Source organism: Gadus morhua, chromosome 11 (genome assembly GCF_902167405.1).
Source record: "Gadus morhua chromosome 11, gadMor3.0, whole genome shotgun sequence".
Taxonomy (NCBI): domain Eukaryota; kingdom Metazoa; phylum Chordata; class Actinopteri; order Gadiformes; family Gadidae; genus Gadus; species Gadus morhua.
The window spans coordinates 29,984,709-30,003,632 of record NC_044058.1 but is presented as its reverse complement, the minus strand read 5'-3'; the positions used below and the strand labels follow the sequence as shown (position 1 = coordinate 30,003,632).

At 53.0% G+C, this 18,924-nt stretch overlaps 2 protein-coding genes across 5 annotated transcripts in view; one reads left to right on the top strand and one right to left on the bottom strand.

The window, feature by feature from the left end:
- Nucleotides 1-271: 271 nt before the first annotated feature.
- On the bottom strand, nt 272-12,872 carry ppef2a (protein phosphatase with EF-hand domain 2a). Of its 3 annotated transcripts, XM_030369969.1 has the most exons (19): nt 12,429-12,872; nt 11,713-11,772; nt 11,498-11,512; nt 11,367-11,375; nt 10,892-11,019; nt 10,753-10,807; nt 10,490-10,665; nt 10,038-10,152; nt 9,846-9,892; nt 9,395-9,561; nt 9,210-9,246; nt 7,365-7,514; nt 5,876-6,211; nt 4,266-4,451; nt 3,353-3,495; nt 2,478-2,584; nt 2,204-2,370; nt 1,834-1,921; nt 272-695 (listed from the first exon to the last, which is right to left on the bottom strand). In XM_030369969.1, exons 2-19 carry the CDS (start codon nt 11,762-11,764, stop codon nt 439-441), a joined length of 2,235 nt encoding a protein of 744 aa, XP_030225829.1. In that variant the 5' UTR covers nt 11,765-11,772; nt 12,429-12,872; the 3' UTR covers nt 272-438. The 3 variants fall into 3 exon arrangements, with proteins under 3 accessions (XP_030225829.1, XP_030225831.1, XP_030225832.1); XM_030369971.1 differs by lacking the exon at nt 11,498-11,512; XM_030369972.1 differs by lacking the exons at nt 11,367-11,375; nt 11,498-11,512.
- Nucleotides 12,873-13,901: 1,029 nt separating this feature from the next.
- Nucleotides 13,902-18,924, top strand: part of LOC115554417 (flavin reductase (NADPH)) — a 10,667-nt gene continuing 5,644 nt past the window's right edge. The window contains exons 1-3 of one of the 2 annotated variants that reach the window (XM_030371152.1): nt 13,902-14,177; nt 16,139-16,281; nt 17,958-18,159. In XM_030371152.1, the coding sequence (XP_030227012.1) occupies nt 16,147-16,281; nt 17,958-18,159 (337 nt within the window). In that variant the 5' untranslated portion in view covers nt 13,902-14,177; nt 16,139-16,146. Of the gene's footprint in view, nt 14,188-16,138; nt 16,282-17,957; nt 18,160-18,924 lie in introns of both variants that reach the window. The other variant, XM_030371151.1, reaches the window with a different exon arrangement.

Here is an 18,924-nt window from a genome sequence, read left to right as displayed (position 1 = left end):
CCCTGGGGTCCCCTCCTCCCTCCTGGGGTCCCCTCCTCTCTCCTGGGGTCCCTCCTCTCTCCTCTCTCCTGGGGTCCCCTCCTCTCTCCTGGGGTCCCCTCCTCTCTCCTTGGGTCCCCTCCTCTCTCCTTGGGTCCCTTCCTCTCTCCTCTCTCCTCTCTCCTGGGGTCTCCTCCTCTCCCCTGGGGTCCCCTCCTCTCCCCTGGGGTCCCCTCCTCCCTCCTGGGGTCCCCTCCTCTCTCCTGGGGTCCCTCCTCTCTCCTCTCTCCTCTCTCCTGGGGTCCCCTCCTCTCTCCTGGGGTCCCCTCCTCTCTCCTGGGGTCCCCTCCTCTCTCCTTGGGTCCCTTCCTTTCTCCTCTCTCCTCTCCCCTGGGGTCCCCTGGGGGTCACAGGTCGGGGTCCCCTGGTCCTCTCCCCTGGGGTCCCTCCTCTTGGGGGTCAGAGGTCGGGGTCCACGGTCTCGGGGCGCTGCAGGTCGTGGGCGGTCCCCATGAACATGCTGCGGCCGCGCTCCAGACGGCTCTTCTTGTCGCTGAGCCGGAAGGCCTCCATGAACTCCTGGATGTCGATGCAGCCGTCGCCGTTGGTGTCGATGGCCACCGCCAGGTCCGAGATGGCCTCCTCCGTGAACTCCATCTTCAGGTAGATGCTGAGCAGCTTCCACGTCTGACGGAAGTCCTCCATGTTGATGACGCCTGGAGGGTGGAGGAGGAGGAGGAGGAAGAGGTGGAGGCGGAGGAGGAGGAGGTGGAGGAGGTGGAGGAGGAGGAGGAGGTGGAGGGGGAGGAGGAGGAGTAGGTGGTGAAAGAGGTGGATGTGGAGGAGGAGTAGGTCGAGGAGGAGGAGGAGGAGGAGGAGGAGGTGGAGGAGGAGGAGGAGGAGGAGGAGAGGAGGTGGAGGAGGAGTTGGAGGAGGAGGAGGAGGAGAGGAGGTGGAGGAGGAGGAGGAGGAGGAGGAGGAGGTGGAGGAGGAGTTGGAGGAGGAGGAGGAGGAGGAGGAGGAGGTGTTTCAGTGTATTGATCGGACACGTGCGGTACAAGTGAAATCGAACAAAAAACAGGTTGGGCTGGTGGAGCGGGTCATCGGCAGAGATTTCCGCAGTGACGGTGTGTGTGTGTGTGTGTGTGTGTGTGTGTGTGTGTGTGTGTGTGTGTGTGTGTGTGTGTGTGTGTGTGTGTGTGTGTGTGTGTGTGTGTGTGTGTGTGTGTGTGTGTGTGTGCGCAGGTTAAGCTCTGCTACATCAGAGGGGGGGGGCGGGAGCCATCTGCTGAGGGCTGGCTCAGGGTGAGCCCCCCCCCTCCTCCCACCGGTGGACCCACTGGGCCCCCTGTAGGGATAGGTAGGGACCTATCCCTACCCCCCCCCCCCCCCACACAGGTACCCACCCCCCCACACATACACACACACAGGTAGGGCCCTGCTGTCTGAACCCAGAAGGCTCCGGTGTGGTCCACCGTCTCACTCTCCGGAGGGTGAGACGGTCCAGAGTGAGGGTGAGGACAGATCACCAGCGCCGGTTTAATCACTAATGACCTCGATTACAACAAACAGAACGCTCAGGCACAGCCAACAGGGCGACAGCTACTGAGGGCCAAACTCCCTCTGGAGGGAAACACCAGCAGACAGACAGGCAGACAGACAGGCAACGGGCAGACAGACAGACAGACAGACAGACAGACAGACAGACAGACAGACAGGCAGACAGACAGGCAGACAGACAGACAGACAGACAGACAGACAGACAGACAGCGGGCAGACAGACAGACAGGCAGACAGACAGACAGACAGGCAGCGGGCAGACAGACAGCAGACAGACAGGTGTGTCTGGCCCACCTGAGTTGTCCGTGTCCACGATCCTGAAGATGGTCTCCAGGGTGGAGCGGTGGCGGTAGAGCATCTCCAGCAGACCCTTCTCGATGTGCTGCGGGGACACACCGTTAACGCTCCCACTGGCTCCACTGACGGACGGACACTGTGAGTCCTGGCACTTAAAGACAGTACTTATCACTGTGCAGCATCCTACCCTAGCTGGCTCTGTTGTACTCGGGGAATGGGTTAACCCAGTGATGGTTAGTGCTTGGCACTTGGCTCTATGAACATCCTTACTGTACCGACAGTCAACTGTTCTTTGACAAAGGGACTTATTGGAAGTGGCTCTGGAGGAAAGCGTCTTCCTGAAGGTAATGGGGTGGAGCAGCCTCACCTCCATGTTGGGTTCCTGGATGGCCAGCTCAGTGAACCACTGCCGGTAGTCGACGGCGCCGTCGCTGGCCCGGCGGGAGATGAGCTGGGAGCGCAGCATCCTCCAGGGCAGCCCCAGGTGCATGACGCCCTCCACCGCCTCCGCCCAGTCCTTCAGAGACACCAGGCCTGCCCCGGGGCCAGACGTTACACACACAGGCAGCAGCCGTCCCTCAGAGACACCAGGCCTGCAGAGGGGTGTGTGTGGGTGGGTGCGGGGAGGCTGATGGACTCACCGGTGTTCTCCTTGTCCAGGTCCTGGAAGGCGCTGATGAGGTCCGACTTGTGGGAGAACAGCTGCTTCCGGAGCACGCGGAGGGCAGAGTGCTCCGTCTGGCCCACTCTGGAAACACACGGGCTCTGGATCAGCGGTTCCCCTGGAGAGGCGCTCTCCTGCTGGCAGGCCCTAACAGCTGACTACCTGGGCCCCTACCCATAGAGCCAGGGCCCCTACCCGTAGAGCCAGGGCCCCTACCCATAGAGCCAGGGCCCCTACCCGTAGAGCCAGGGCCCCTACCTGTAGAGCAGGGCCCCTACCTGTAGAGCAGGGCCCTAACTGTAGAGCCAGGGCCCCTACCCGTAGAGCCAGGGCCCCTACCTGTAGAGCAGGGCCCTAACTGTAGAGCCAGGGCCCCTACCCGTAGAGCCAGGGCCCCTACCCGTAGACCCAGGGCCCCTACCCGTAGAGCCAGGGCCCCTACCCGTAGAGCAGGGGCCCCTACCCGTAGAGCAGGGCCCTACCTGTAGAGCAGGGGCCCCTACCTGTAGAGCAGGGGCCCCTACCTGTAGAGCAAGGGCCCCTACCTGTAGAGCCAGGGCCCCTACCTGTAGAGCAGGAGCCCCTACCTGTAGAGCAGGGGCCCCTACCTGTAGATCAGGGGCCCCTACCTGTAGAGCAAGGGCCCCTACCTGTAGAGCAGGGCCCTACCTGTAGAGCAGGGGCCCCTACCTGTAGAGCAGGGGCCCCTACCTGTAGAGCAAGGGCTCCTACCTGTAGAGCAGGGCCCTACCTGTAGAGCAGGGGCCCCTACCTGAAGAGCAGGGCGCTACCTGTAGAGCAGGGGCCCCTACCTGTAGCCCGCCCATCGGGCCCTGAGTGCGTGAGGCCCACCTCTGTCTGACGGTGAGCTCGCGGGTCTTGCTGCTGGCCTGGTACTGGATGAGGTAGGGCACCAGGTCGGGGCCCAGCTTCACGTAAGCCCCCCGGTTGCTGGCCACGTCGTAGTAGTTTGAGGCGGAGAACAGAGTCAGCACCTACACAGCGGGACACGAGACACGGGCCAATCAGAGGAGGCCTCCTGAGACACAGGCCAATCAGAGGAGGCCTCCTGAGACACGGGCCAATCAGAGGCCTCCTGAGACACGGGCCAATCAGAGGCCTCCTGAGACACGGGCCAATCAGAGGAGGCCTCCTGAGACACGGGCCAATCAGAGGCCTCCTGAGACACGGGCCAATCAGAGGCCTCCTGAGACACGGGCCAATCAGAGGAGGCCTCCAGAGGCACGGGCCAATCAGAGGCCTCCTGAGACACGGCCAATCAGAGGCCTCCGGAGACACGGGCCAATCAGACGCCTCCTGAGGCACGGGCCAATCAGAGGCCTGTAACTGGACGCCCGACGGCATTCATCCGTCCAGAGGAAAAGAGCGTGTTGGGAGAGGAGTGAAAATAGCTTGTGAACAAAAGGCTGTCAGAGATAATAAGTGGAAGAATTCCTGGATACTGCCGCAGTCCTTTGGTGCTCTGCTGTTGATGTTGGAGCGCTTCCTGTCAGACAGATCACGCGCTGAACCCTGGCTCAACACACTTCCTGTTCTTCAGGGCTGGTGGATCGCCGTTCTTCAGAGGAACTCATTAAACACGAGCAGGAGCAGGAGCTGACCTCCACAAACAAACATGAGACCCGGTCGCAGCCGGTTCACAATCCAGCTTCCCAGAGTCAACTCACACCCCCTCAAATAAGACTCAAAGAAAAGGGAAACTTCCTGTGAGCCCTCCGGTCTCCCCCCCCCCCCCCCTCCTCACCTTGCGGTTGTGACAGAACTCGTAGCCTTCCTGTTTGCACTCGTGCGATCGGATGATGAGGGTCATATTGTGTCGGGACAGGAAGTCGTCGGTGACGTCCGGCCCCCAGTAGCAGCCCCCCCCCCGCACCTCGTTGGGCACGCAGCCGTCCTGGGTCATGGGGTCGCTCCACAGCAGGTCCAGGATCTGATTGGACGGAGCAGGGTGGCGTGGGACGCTTACAACCAATAGGGAAGCAGCCCTCCGAAGGAAGGTCTAAATATATATACATATATTTTTTATTTTTTTTGAGCTGGGCAGAGATTTTAACTTTTAATCACGATTAATGATCGCATAGTATCGTGAGTCAACTCGCGATTAATCGCACTTTTAAAATTACATTTTAAATCCACTCCAATTGAAGTTAAATGAGATTATCAACTGGAATGCCACATTATCATTCATACCAAATGCACTTAACAAGCAAAAACTAGACCAAGTGATCTTGAGGGGGTTTTATTGACTCGCTCAGTGTGGGGGCTTGTAATCAGGCAGTCACTTGCTGCAAGTCTAATTTAATGTAAAGTAAGGGGAACTAAAAGCCAACCAAAATTATTTCTGATATGAATCTTGACATTCTGAGGGCGAATCCTTTAAAAATCAAAGTAAAAAAAATAAAAAGAGAACGTTCGTTAATGCGTCAATTTTAATTAATCGCATTCAAATAAGATTGCGTTAACGCCTAATTAACGCGTTAACTTGCCCAGCCCTTTATATATATATATATTTATATATATATATATTAGGGCTGTCAAGCGATTAAAATATTTAATCACGATTAATCGCATTAATGTCATAGTTAACTCACGATTAATCGCAATTAATCTTTTTTTTTTTTCTATGCTAAATATCCCTTGAATTCTTTGTCCCATTAATTTTTCTAATTTTAATGCTCTTGTCAACATGGAGAAGTGCATCGGCTTGCCTTGTGCCAATGTTTTTTTATTGACAACAACATTGGCATATACTGATCAAAACAAATCAATGTAGGCCTATTAACCCTCTACCATTCATTATTAAGAAATAAATGATAGAGAGAGAGAGAGAGAGAGAGAGAGAGAGAGAGAGAGAGAGAGAGAGAGAGAGAGAGAGAGAGAGAGAGAGAGAGAGAGAGAGAGAGAGAGAGAGAGAGTGTTTCTCACTGTGTCTCCTCAGACCCACCACCTGGTCTCAGTATGTTGTTGACAGGCAGTCTGGACACCAGATCTAAATGGAGCAGCGGGGATTAGCGGCGCTGAGGTGGTGGATTACCCTCTGTGGGAGCGCGGCTATAAGCGCCTCGCTGCCCGCCTAACGCGGCACACGGTTGACCCCGTCCTCACCGGAGAGTCATGTGGAGAGTGACGCGCGTACAGGAGCTCTAGAGGACAGCTCACGGCGGCGTCAGGGCCAGCGCTCTTTGGCCAGGGGAGCGTGGGGCGGGGAACCCCAACACAGCGTGCTCAGCATGCAGGGCAGCTGTCAGCGCTGTACTGGGACTGTAGCTTGGCGCTAAACGTAGCTAGCCTGTAGATGTAACCAACCCCCCAGCAGCAGGTATAGCAGCAGCCCCGGCCCCCCGTCCCTCTGACCTGCTTCCACTCGTCCTCCGAGTGGTCGCTGCTCTCCCCGGAGTCCTGCGACGGGCCGGTCCCGGCCGCCGCGCCCAGCGCCTGCTGGGACCCCCCGAGGAGCGCGCCCTGGAGGGCCAGGCGCCCCCGCCGCTCCGCCGCCCCCCCCACCGGCGGCCGGACGCGGTCGGAGAAGTCGGGCAGCGAGGTGTTCTGGAAGGTCCCGCGGGTCAGGGGGCGGGGCAGCGCCACGGAGGAGCGGCGACGCCCACTGCTCCACACCTCCTCCTCGTAGTCCACCGACACGTTGGCCGTGCTGGGGTGACGCTTCTTAGGGGGGCGCAGGGCCGACACGTACTGGAGGAGGGGGGAGGAGGAGGGAGGAGAGGGGGGGAGAGGAGAGGAGGGGGGAGGAGAGAGGAGGAGTAGGGGGGAGGAGAGGAGGGGGGGAGGAGAGGAGGAGGGGAGGGGCGGGGGGGGAGGAGAGAGGAGGAGGAGGGGGGAGGAGGGATGAGCGGGGGGGAGAGGAGAGGAGGGGGGAGGAGAGAGGAGGAGGGGGAGGAGGAGGGAGGGGCGGGGGGGGAGAGGAGAGGAGGAGGAGTAGGGGGGAGGAGCAGGAGAGAGGGGGAGGAGGGGGGAGGAGAGAGGGGGAGGAGGGAGGAGAGAGGAGAGAGGGGGAGGAGGGAGGAGAGAGGAGAGGAGAGAGGAGAGAGAGGGGGAGGAGAGGAGGAGGAGGGAGGAGAGAAGAGAGAGGAGAGAGGGGGAGGAGGGGGAGGGGGGAGGAGCAGGGAGGAGAGAGGGATGACAGAGACAGAGTCACACATGTATTTATAGATTCGATTTAAGTTTATTCATCACTTTACATCTCTTCTAGATTCCGTTTGTAAACGTTGATGTACTACAGTGTGTTTATATTGAACCAAAAATGTTTTTTGACACACTTCGAAAATGAAATAATCTCTAATGTACCTCAAAGACTGCTGAATATGACTGAACTAAATCCCAGGACAGTGCTAGGATGGGCTCCATTAGCTCTCAAACGGCCCTGAAACACCTGGACCTGTCTCTGGGGGAGGGCTGTGATTGGTCACCTGGACCTGTCTCTGGGGGCAGGGCTGTGATTGGTCACCTGGACCTGTCTCTGGGGGCAGGGCTGTGATTGGTCACCTGGACCTGTCTCTGGGGGGAAGGCTGTGATTGGTCACCTGGACCTGTCTCTGGGGGCAGGGCTGTGATTGGTCACCTGGACCTGTCTCTGGGGGGAGGGCTGTGATTGGTCACCACAACCTGTCTCTGGAGGGAGGGCTGTGATTGGTCACCTGGACCTGTCTCTGGAGGGAGGGCTGTGATTGGTCACCACGACCTGTCTCTGGAGGGAGGGCTGTGATTGGTCACCTGGACCTGTCTCTGGAGGGAGGTGCTGTGATTGGTCACCTGGACCTGTCTCTGGGGGGAGGGCTGTGATTGGTCACCTGGACCTGTCTCTGGGGGGAGGGCTGTGATTGGTCACCTTGTGGCGGTCCACGCGGGCGAGCACGCTGAGATCCGTGGTGTCCGAGATTCCGCCGTGCAGAACCAGCACCTTCTGGTCGATCACCGTCGCCAGGGGCAACCAGCTGAAGATCTTCTGCAGCAGCTTCAAGATGCGCTTGCCGTGCATCTGGAGAGAGCGGCAGCAGGAGGTCAAGATATGTATGTATATATATATGTATATATATATATATGTATATATATATATGTATTTTATATTATCTTTCAGTACAGCAGGTCGTATAGCCACAAACTGAACAGAACAACAGAACAAGACAACAGACGCCTCAATACATCCACATTCTAGCTCTATAGATCTACTGATAGAGAGGACCTCTGTTCCTCTGGAAGGTTCTAGCTCTATAGATCTACTGATAGAGAGGACCTCTGTTCCTCTGGCTCTAGCTCTATAGATCTACTGATAGAGAGGACCTCTGTTCCTCTGGAAGGTTCTAGCTCTATAGATCTACTGATAGAGAGGACCTCTGTTCCTCTGGAAGGTTCTAGCTCTATAGATCTACTGATAGAGAGGACCTCTGTTCCTCTGGCTCTAGCTCTATAGATCTACTGATAGAGAGGACCTCTGTTCCTCTGGCTCTAGCTCTATAGATCTACTGATAGAGAGGACCTCTGTTCCTCTGGAAGGTTCTAGCTCTATAGATCTACTGATAGAGAGGACCTCTGTACCTCTGGAAGGTTCTAGCTCTATAGATCTACTGATAGAGAGGACCTCTGTTCCTCTGGCTCTAGCTCTATAGATCTACTGATAGAGAGGACCTCTGTTCCTCTGGCTCTAGCTCTATAGATCTACTGATAGAGAGGACCTCTGTTCCTCTGGCTCTAGCTCTATAGATCTACTGATAGAGAGGATCTCCGTTCCTCTGGAAGGTTCTAGCTCTATAGATCTACTGATAGAGAGGACCTCTGTTCCTCTGGATGGTTCTAGCTCTATAGATCTACTGATAGAGAGGACTTGTGTTCTTCTGGATGGTTCTACAGATATACAGATAGATAGGACTTGTGTGTTCCTTTTGGATGTTTCTAGCTCTATAGATCTACAGATTCTATCTCTAAATATGTACGGATGGTTTGCGTCCCTCTCTGGGAGTCTTTGACCTCATTTGTCCTTGTATGGAAAAAAAGGATCAGTTAAAGAGTGAAGCACAAGACCTGAACATCGGTTGCTGATTGTGGAACATGAAAGCAGAAGGTAGGAGGGGGGGGGCGATGAGTCTCTAGTAGGATCAACGCTGCAGAGACTTCCTGTGGGACTTGGCCCCAGAGGAAGTGGGCCATTATTTTTCTGACTCTCTGAATGCACAAAAGGTCAGATGTATCTCAACTTCCCCTAATCAATATCACAGACAAAAGTGTGTTTCCAAAATGGTACAACCCTTCCTGCAGCTGGAAACGCCCTGCGTTTACCTCCTGTTCACTGGCACTGAGTCGGCTAAACCACTACTTTCCAACCTCTATATCCTTCTCTGTCTTATGTCTTGTGTCTTAACTATTGGTAGTATGATGATATGCTGTGATATAATTTCTGGTCTGTGTTTGTGTAACTGGATTACTGAGGACTTCATAAAGTACTCCTCTAGTAATATTGCTGTGCGGAAGGGGTTAATAAAGTACTCCTCTAGTGTTAGCGCTAATAGTTGTAAATAAAGTACTCCTTTAGTGTTATTGCTGTGTGGGATTGGTTAATAAAGTACTGCTTTAGTGTTAGCGCTGATAGTTGTAGTGGTTTGTAATAAGGGTCATGAAGGACGGGGAGCAGGATATGAAACGACATCACTGAAGGTCACTAGTCCAGACAGAAGCCTACCTTGTATTTGGTCAAGACCTCCTTAGTGAAACCATACCTGGAGCAGAAAACCACACAACATGTTTACTGCTACAATGCTCATCACATAGCGTTTCATTATGAACGTCAACTACTCCAAACCTATGACCCCAAGTGTGTTTGTCTCTGTGCTTATGTCTCAGGATGTGGTGCTGTGGGCGTCAGACCTCAGGTTGACGATGTGGTCCTCGTGGTTTCCCCGGTTGAGGTGCACGTCGTTGGGGTACAGCAGCAGGAAGGAGAAGAGGATGAGGAGGACCTCGATGGAGTTGTCTCCCCGGTCCACGAAGTCCCCGTTGAAGACGTAGGGCCGCTCGTGGGAGGGCATGCCGTTCTGTAGACCACCCAGGGTGTTAGAGGACCGTAACCCCCCCACCACACGAGAGGAACCCCCCCCCCCCCCCCCCACACACACACACACACAGAGAGGGCCCCACCCGACCGAGACCCGGGGAAACAAGTCGGTGCATGTGATCAGATTCAGACATCACTGGTGGAGGACTGATGGAACAGATCAGAGCTTCTGTCTGATGTTCTCCACTTCTCCCATGCCTGGTGTACCTCCCCATGTATCCCTGAGCAGGTACTGAAGGATTCATTAACTTTTGTCATTTGTACCTTGTAGAATATCAACAGCAGATCTTCCAGCTGCCCGTGCAAATCGCCTGGAGGAAAAGGAGAAGTACATTCTTTAGACAGAGCAACATGACGGAGAAATGTCACCTCATCACGGGGTCGGCTCAACACAGACGGTGATTTATCAGGGGGTCGGCCTACCACAGACGGTGATATATCACGGGGTCGGCTCACCACAGATGGTGATCTCTTTGCTCTGGCAGGTGGACACACGGCTGATGTTGGGGAACTTGCGCAGCAGCCTCCAGGTGTCCAGCAGGAGCTGGAGGACGTAGCGGGAGTGCAGCTGCTGCTGGGAGGAAGCTGGGCTCAGTTAACCTTCTTACTGCTGCTGTCCCCACCACCACTAGGGAGCCCACGTATAGTGATGTGGACACATTCATTTCTTTACAAAATGAAAGAATTCAGAGGTGTGATTCCTGTTCTTGTTCCTATGTTGCAATTCCCAAAATGATAACGTTTCTAGCAGCCTCACATCTGCTAATCATATCCGTCCAGTTGATCAGAGACTGGTGCATGAGGAGGCCAAGACGAACCCAGACAAACTCCGATGGACCCAGACGAACCCGGTCCCAGACCAACGGAACCCTCAGGGGTTCTGTAACGGAGCCTTGAGGTGCACCTACCCTCTTGTTCCGGAAGGCGTCGACCAGGCCGCTGCCCTGCTCCAGGGTGAGTGGGAAGGTGAGGTGAGGCCCCGAGTAGATCTCTGGGACGTCGATGTTCTTGTAGTCGAAGAACCGCTCCCACTCGCTGTCCCGGCATACCTCGTTCTCCCGGAAGAAGTGCGAGATCAGGTTCCCTGGGTCCAGGAGGAGCAGGGAACGGTTCAGAGCGAGCAGAACCCAGGATGTCTCATCACTTGTACAACGACCAAAGTTTCTCTTACGTTCGTTACTCGACGGTGTGAAGTTGTCCATGAGGTAACCAAGGAAGTTATATAGCTGCATTGGAAAAAATAAAGATCCGTTGTTACTTCTTAGAGTACTTTATGGTGTTTATGCGTTGTTTTTCCTCCGTTTCCCGACCTTGATCTGGGCCTGCTCTCCAGAGTACTCCAGGGACTGGAAGATGTGCCAGGTGTAGCGCCTCTTCAGCTCCATGCGGGCCACGTACTGCCGGTACCAGTGCTGGATCAGCACCGCCGCCTTGATGGCTGAGGAGACAGCGGAGGGGGGGTCACACGCCTCGGCTGATCAGCTGATCCCTGCTCCACGCGGCGGTCAGCCACGTTCCTTATCAGGTGGGCTAACCTGGTGCTAACTATAACCTGGTGCTAACTATAACCTGGTGCTACCGTTAGCCTGGAGCTAAGCAGTGAACAGGATGCACGCCCTTCATGAGGGTCATTCTAAACCTTTCTGCGAGGGTTTTGAACCAATGACGTCTGGATATAGCTCTGTGGTTGGGTCAAACTTCATTGTACGCATTTAAGGGAGGAAACCAACACGACATTCAACATCAGACCAGGCGAGGGGAGGGAAGAGGCAGGAAGGGACTTACATGTGACCGCTGCAGGCCGCCAAAGAAAACATCCAGGAGGGGAAGATAACAGAGGATGAGTGATCAACATCGGACAGATACTGTGAAGAGAGCTGCTCCTCTAAGGGAGCTAAGTCTGGGCTAGCATTTACCTGAGACAACGGAGCCTTTTTCGAGCACGTGTCAGAGAGAGAGAGACACGATAGTTTTAGCTTGAGTCGTCAATGCCTTCTCTCCTCAAAGCCTTTAGCCTAGAGCTAAGGTCCACATGCTGGTGGTCCTGAATCACCCAGGGAGGGGCTTCCCACTGGGAGGGGGGCTCCCCACCGGGAGGGGGGCTCCCCACCGGGGTCGTCCTAATCCTTACCTTTAGAGTCCGACTTTTGGAACAGGTTGGATTTTGAGACTCCACATCCCATGACTAGACCTGTCGAAAGAAACACACACACACACACACACACACACACACACACACACACACACACACACACACACACACACACACACACACACACACACACACACACACACACACACACACACACACACAGGGGTCAAGGCAGGAGAGCAGCAGGTGTGAGGTCGTCCTCATAATCTCATTAACGTCCTCCATGTCCTCAATTCCAGGAAAGAGTCCTGCTGTAGCCTTCACGTCTGTATCTCAGCGTCTGATTCTGTACGTCTGTATCTTCACGTCTGATTCTGAGTGTCTGTAACTGAGCGTGTAAGAGCGTGTGAGCGTGTGTGCGTGTGTGTTTGTGTGTCTGTATGTGTGTGCGTGCGTGCATTTTAGCGTTTGTGTGTTTGTGTGTGCGAGTGCGTGCATGCGTGTTAGAGTGTGTGTGTGTGTGTGTGTGCGTGTTAGTGTGTGTGTGTTAGTGTGTGTGTGTGTGTGTGTGTGTGTGTGTGGGTGTGTGTGTGCGTGTTAGTGTGCGTGTGTTAGTGTGTGTGTGTGTGTGTGTGTGTGTGTGTGTGTGTGTGTGTGTGTGTGTGCGTGTTAGTGTGCGTGTGTTAGTGTGTGTGTGTGTGTGTGTGTGTGTGTGTGTGTGTGTGTGTGTGTGTGTTCCCCCTCCTCCTACTCACCTGTCCACCGTGCTCTCCCGGTCCACGGGGTCCAGAGCTCCGGCCTGTCGTCAGTCTCAGGGGGTCCGACCGCTTCAGCGGCATCCTCCACAGGGCATCACCACCGCACAGCGCACCTCTGAACCGAGCGCTACTGCTGCACCGCCTCCAACCGCCTCCAGCCGCCTCCAACCGCCTCAGACCGCCTCCAACCGCCTCAGACCACCTCCAACCGCCTCAGACCGCCTCCAACCGCCTCAGACCACCTCCAACCGCCTCCAACCGCCTCAGACCACCTCCAACCGCCTCCAACCGCCTCAGACCGCCTCCAACCAGCCACCTGCAGCCCGTGTCCCTGGCTTGGTCCCGGCTCTGTCCCGGGTCTGTCCTGGGTCTGTCCTGGCTCTGTCCCGGGTCTGTCCTGGGTCTGTTCCGGGTCTGTCCTGGGTCTGTCCCGGGTCTGTCCCGGGTCTGTCCCGGGTCTGTCCTGGCTCTGTCCTGGGTCTGTCCCGGGTCTGTCCTGGCTCCGTCCTGGGTCTGTCCTGGGTCTGTCCCGGCTATGTCCCGGGTCTGTTCCGGGTCTGTCCTGGGTCTGTCCCGGGTCTGTCCTGGCTCTGTCCTGGGTCTGTCCTGGGTCTGTCCTGGCTCTGTCCCGGGTCTGTCCTGGGTCTGTTCCGGGTCTGTCCTGGGTCTGTCCCGGGTCTGTCCCGGGTCTGTCCCGGGTCTGTCCTGGCTCTGTCCTGGGTCTGTCCCGGGTCTGTCCTGGCTTCGTCCTGGGTCTGTCCTGGGTCTGTCCCGGCTATGTCCCGGGTCTGTTCCGGGTCTGTCCTGGGTCTGTCCCGGGTCTGTCCTGGCTCTGTCCTGGGTCTGTCCTGGGTCTGTCCTGGGTCTGTCCCGGGTCTGTCCCGGGTCTGTCCTGGGTCTGTCCTGGGTCTGTCCCGGGTCTGTCCTGGGTCTGTCCTGGCTCTGTCCTGGCTCTGTCCCGGGTCTGTCCTGCGTCTGGTGTGCGGCTGTGTGTGTCTGTGTGCGTCCAGCCTGCTCTCAGCTGAAGAAGCAGGTTGTGGTCTTTTGGGCTTAAGTACGAAGGTATAATCAAGTGGATTAGCGGGCTAATGACTGGAAGCAGAGAGCAGACATTTAGATTTAAATATAGGATGATGACGATGAGGCCGCTGCTGCTCAGCCAATGAGGGCAGCCCTTCATCACAGGCTGCAACAATACTGGAATACTCTAGTAGTATCTATCATCAATCTATCATCTATCATCTATCTATCACCCATCTATCTATCTATTTGAGAAAGATTCATTCAACACTAGAATAATCCACTCTGCTAAATATGTGTGTGTCCGTGTGCGTGTGTGCGTAATGTGTGTGTGTGTGTGTGTGTGTGTGTGTGTGTGTGTGTGTGTGTGTGTGTGTGTGTGTGAACAGGAGGCCCATCTGCGGGGTGTGTCAGTGTTCGTTATCTTGGTTGTGGACTTTGTGGACTTGGTTGTGGAACATTTAAAAATGACACTTCCTGAATTGAACGCTTGTTACATAAACGTATAACTTATATATCGTTTTTATATTCCTGCTTACGATTTTTATTCTTGGAATTACAATTGGCGGTGTTTACATATACGCTCTTTCTAGGTCTATAATGGATCATATATTGTAGTAGGATATAGTGCGGGTTCGCGACGTCCCCTGGTGGGCGGGAGAAACAGCGCGTCACTGACGGCTGAACCAGAAGCGACTGAGTCCTGTGAACCAACAGCTGCCAGAGGTTTGTTCCGGTAATATCTCTAACATCTTTAAATCATATGGTCGGCCAACCTCTCCAAAGCAATCGTGATCATAGGTCATCTGAATTATAATGAATGATAACAACGTCGTGGTTTCATCGTCCTGTTATCGACGAAAATGGTTATTATTGGATATATGTCCAGAATATCCAGAATACGTCTAGTGTTCCCTGGTCTTTAAGATAGTATCTAAAAGTATCTAAAAGACTGACAGCTGTCAATGTGAGGACGAAACGTTCATATCAGCGCCGTTTGGGTGGAAATCGGCATAGGACGCGCATGCGCATGCGAAACCCCGCACGTCAAAAGGGCTCTTCCTTTTGACCTTTCTTGTGTTGTGTTGAAAGTAAGCTCTCCGCCTCACTTGGGTTATTCCCTGGAGTTGTTGGTACAAAATGCGTATTATCTATACTACTGTTATACTTATTACTGCCATGATGCCATGTCACGCTGTGTCCCGCTGTGATTGCGGGTTACGGTTGGTTAATCTGACCTGGGGTCTCATTTATAAAACTGTGCGTGGGATCGTTACTAAAAGTGTACGTACGCCAAAAAGCCAAGTTTTGCGTGCGCCAAAAAATATTCAGATTCATAAAACCCTGCGTACGCACACCGTACGCAATCTTTGCTTTATAAATCACAGAGTGCCTACAAGTGTGCGCAGCTGAATCAGCTTCACGTTCCGCCCTGTACACGCCCCCTTTTAACCATAAATGGTCAATGCAAACGACATCCTGAATGCGATCTGCATATAAAACAGACTCAGATGCAAATATTATGTCTTGTCGGAAACAATGGCAGAAGGACTGAGAAAATCAAAAAAGCGAAATTTCACTGGTTGAGGTTGAAGTGGAGACACGTGTGGGTTATGTGGAGGCCCGAAAAGTAGTTTTGTTCGGCGGTCACGGAATTGGGATCACTACAACAAAAAGCAGATTGAGTAGCAACATGTTGCTGCAGCAGTGAACTCTGTCAGTGGCACGGAGCGCACAGTGCCAGGATTAAAAAAGAAGTGGTCTGACATAAGGTACATATTTTTATGTAGGCTACCAATAAATCGTTATGGTCCCTGAAGACCCTCTCCCTCCGAATCCTGCCATTTGCATGGTCCTCCAACAGTGCCAGCAGTGCCATGGTGCAGCATTACGTACGGGGCTCAACCCGCTATAGGGTTACGGTAATAAAACTGACCAAGAACACCATGGATAATCAGTTTGTAATCACCCACGTAAAATGTTTTTGAACATAACCCCCTTTTAATGCCTGATTTGTCATGATAAGCATCAAGAGGAACGGACAATAATATGTCGATTGTGATTAGGAGTATGTGTCTTGGTTTTCCACACTTGGGATTTAATTGACATTTAATTAGGTGTTTACAGTGTCACATAAAAATATTACGTTATTGAAACATGTTGGACGGATGCTTTATTCCATGCAGTCGCGCCGTCAGTGGACAGTATGGAGTGACGGGATTATAGAGAATTTTGATTTTGAATTTTGATTTCGATTCTAAGGAGACGTTTCTGGAGTTTTAACTGAGAAATAACGCAGTTTACTTAAATTATTCTGATTACATAGATTTAATGCATGATACGGGTTGAAATTAAATTTATGAAGGGCGATGATAAAACATAATCGTTCTTCTCACTCTACAATTCTTCGGTCTGACTTCAGTTCACCACCACACCGTCTGTGTCGCCAATTCTCCTTTTCCTCCAAACCATGCGTACGCATGGGTCAGAGTTCGCTTAGGGCTGCGCACATTCTCCCGTCAAGTTAGTTTTTTATAGATCACAACCTTGGAGGGGCTAGTCACGTACGCCACTTTCAGCCCCATTTTGTGCGTACGCAACGGTTATAAATGAGACCCCAGGTGAGGAGGTGTGGTGATGACCCCTCCTCCTCACCCCCCCGCCCCTCTGCTGACCTCTGACCCCAGACTCTGAGATGAAGATCGCGGTGCTGGGGGCCTCGGGGCAGACCGGGCAGTACCTGGTCCAGCAGGCCCTGCAGGGCGGACACACCGTCACCGCCGTGGTCCGCGACCCGGGGAAGATCACGGAGAGCCACGAGAACCTCAAGGTAAGGAGAACCTCAAGAGAACCTCAAGGTAAGGAGAACCTCAAGGTAAGGAGAACCTCATGAGAACCTCAAGGTAAGGAGAACCTCAAGGTAAGGAGAACCTCACAAGAACCTCAAGGTAAGGAGAACCTCAAGAGAACCTCAAGGTAAGGAGAACCTCAAGGTAAGGAGAACCTCACAAGAACCTCAAGGTAAGGAGAACCTCAAGAGAACCTCAAGGTAAGGAGAACCTCAAGAGAACCTCAAGGTAAGGAGAACCTCAAGGTAAGGAGAACCTCACGAGAACCACAAGGTAAGCAGAACCTCAAGAGAACCTCAAGGTAAGGAGAACCTCAAGGTAAGGAGAACCTCAAGAGAACCTCAAGGTAAGGAGAACCTCAAGGTAAGGAGAACCTCAAGGTAAGGAGAACCTCACGAGAACCACAAGGTAAGGAGAACCTCAAGAGAACCTCAAGGTAAGGAGAACCTCAAGGTAAGGAGAACCTCAAGAGAACCTCAAGGTAAGGAGAACCTCAAGAGAATCTCAAGGTAAGGAGAACCTCACGAGAACCTCAAGGTAAGGAGAACCTCACGAGAACCTCAAGGTAAGGAGAACCTCAAGGTAAGGAGAACCTCAAGGTAAGGAGAACCTCAAGAGAACCTCAAGGTAAGGAGAACCTCAACCTCAATGAATGAATAACTGGTCATTAAATCGGTATTAATGGATGAATAACTGGTCATTGAATCGTATTAATGGATGAATAACTGGTCATTAAATCGGTATTAATGGATGAATAACTGGTCATTGAATCGTATTAATGGATGAATAACTGGTCATTAAATCGGTATTAATGGATGAATAGCTGGTCATTAAATCGGTATTAATGGATGAATAACTGGTCATTAAATCGGTATGAATGGATGAATAACTGGTCATTAAATCGGTATTAATGGATGAATAACTGGTCATTAAATCGGTATTAATGGATGAATAGCTGGTCATTAAATCGGTGTTAATGGATGAATAGCTGGTCATTAAATCGGTATTAATGGATGAATAGCTGGTCATTAAATCGGTATTAATGGTTGAATAACTGGTCATTGAATCGGTATTAATGGATGAATAACTGGTCATTAAATCGGTATTAATGGATGAATAGCTGGTCATTAAATCGGTGTTAATGGATGAATAGCTGGTCATTAAATCGGTATTAATGGATGAATAGCTGGTCATTAAATCGGTGTTAATGGATGAATAGCTGGTCATTAAATCGGTATTAATGGATGAATAGCTGGTCATTAAATCGGTGTTAATGGATGAATAGCTGGTCATTAAATCGGTATTAATGGATGAATAGCTGGTCATTAAATCGGTATTAAAGGATGAATAGCTGGTCATTAAATCGGTATTAATGGATGAATAGCTGGTCATTAAATCGGTATTAATGGATGAATAGCTGGTCATTAAATCGGTATTAAAGGATGAATAGCTGGTCATTAAATCGGTATTAATGGATGAATAGCTGGTCATTAAATCGGTATTAAAGGATGAATAAGTGTCATTGCGTGAGTAGGAGGGCTGAGCGGTGGTCTGCTGTGACCTGACTCAGTCCCTCATCGCTGAGGCTGAGGCCGTGACCTCCAGGAAGGCCTCCAGCAGGGGTCAGCGCCCCTAACCTCTGGGTCCCCCCCCTCAGGTGGTGCAGGCGGACGTGTTCTCCGCCGACAGCCTGCGGACCCCCTTCCAAGAGCAGGACGCGGTGGTGTCCTGCCTGGGCTTCCCCCCCTCCCCGTGGTGGGGGGTGACGGGCTACACCCGCTCCCTGGGGGCCGTGCTCAGCGCCATGAGGGACGCCCGCGTGGGCCGGCTCGTCGCCATGACGTCCTGGTACACACAGCGTGAGTGGTTACTGTCGCCGTGACGACCTAGTACACCCAGGGTCTGTGTGTTGAGGTTCACTCTGGTCTCTCTGTGTGTTGAGGTTCACTCTGGTCTCTGTGTTGAGGTTCACTCTGGTCTCTCTCTGTGTTGAGGTTCACTCTGGTCTCTCTCTGTGTGTTGAGGTTCACTCTGGTCTCTGTGTGTTGAGGTTCACTCTAGTCTCTCTGTGTTGAGGTTCACTCTGGTCTCTCTGTGTTGAGGTTCACTCTGGTCTCTCTCTGTGTTGAGGTTCACTCTGGTCTCTCTGTGTGTTGAGGTTCACTCTGGTCTGTGTGTTGAGGTTCACTCTGGTCTCTCTGTGTGTTGAGGTTCACTCTGGTCTCTCTGTGTGTTGAGGTTCACTCTGGTCTCTGTGTTGAGGTTCACTCTGGTCTCTCTCTGTGTTGAGGTTCACTCTGGTCTCTCTCTGTGTGTTGAGGTTCACTCTGGTCTCTGTGTTGAGGTTCACTCTGGTCTCTGTGTTGAGGTTCACTCTGGTCTCTCTGTGTGTTGAGGTTCACTCTGGTCTCTCTGTGTGTTGAGGTTCACTCTGGTCTGTGTGTTGAGGTTCACTCTGGTCTCTCTGTGTGTTGAGGTTCACTCTGGTCTCTCTCTGTGTGTTGAGGTTCACTCTGGTCTCTGTGTTGAGGTTCACTCTGGTCTCTCTCTGTGTTGAGGTTCACTCTGGTCTCTCTCTGTGTGTTGAGGTTCACTCTGGTCTCTCTCTGTGTGTTGAGGTTCAC

What these genes read in the sequence shown, in the direction of transcription:
- ppef2a (XM_030369969.1), bottom strand. Translation starts at nt 11,764, where the DNA reads ATGGGATGTGGAGTCTCAAAATCCAACCTGTTCCAAAAGTCGGACTCT. An exon ending in CACACCGTCGAGTAACGAAC is followed by an intron (nt 10,666 to 10,752) that starts GTAAGAGAAACT and finishes TCCTGGACCCAG; the next exon opens with GGAACCTGATCTCGCACTTC. An exon ending in AGGTCTTGACCAAATACAAG is followed by an intron (nt 7,515 to 9,209) that starts GTAGGCTTCTGT and finishes CGCTCTCTCCAG; the next exon opens with ATGCACGGCAAGCGCATCTT.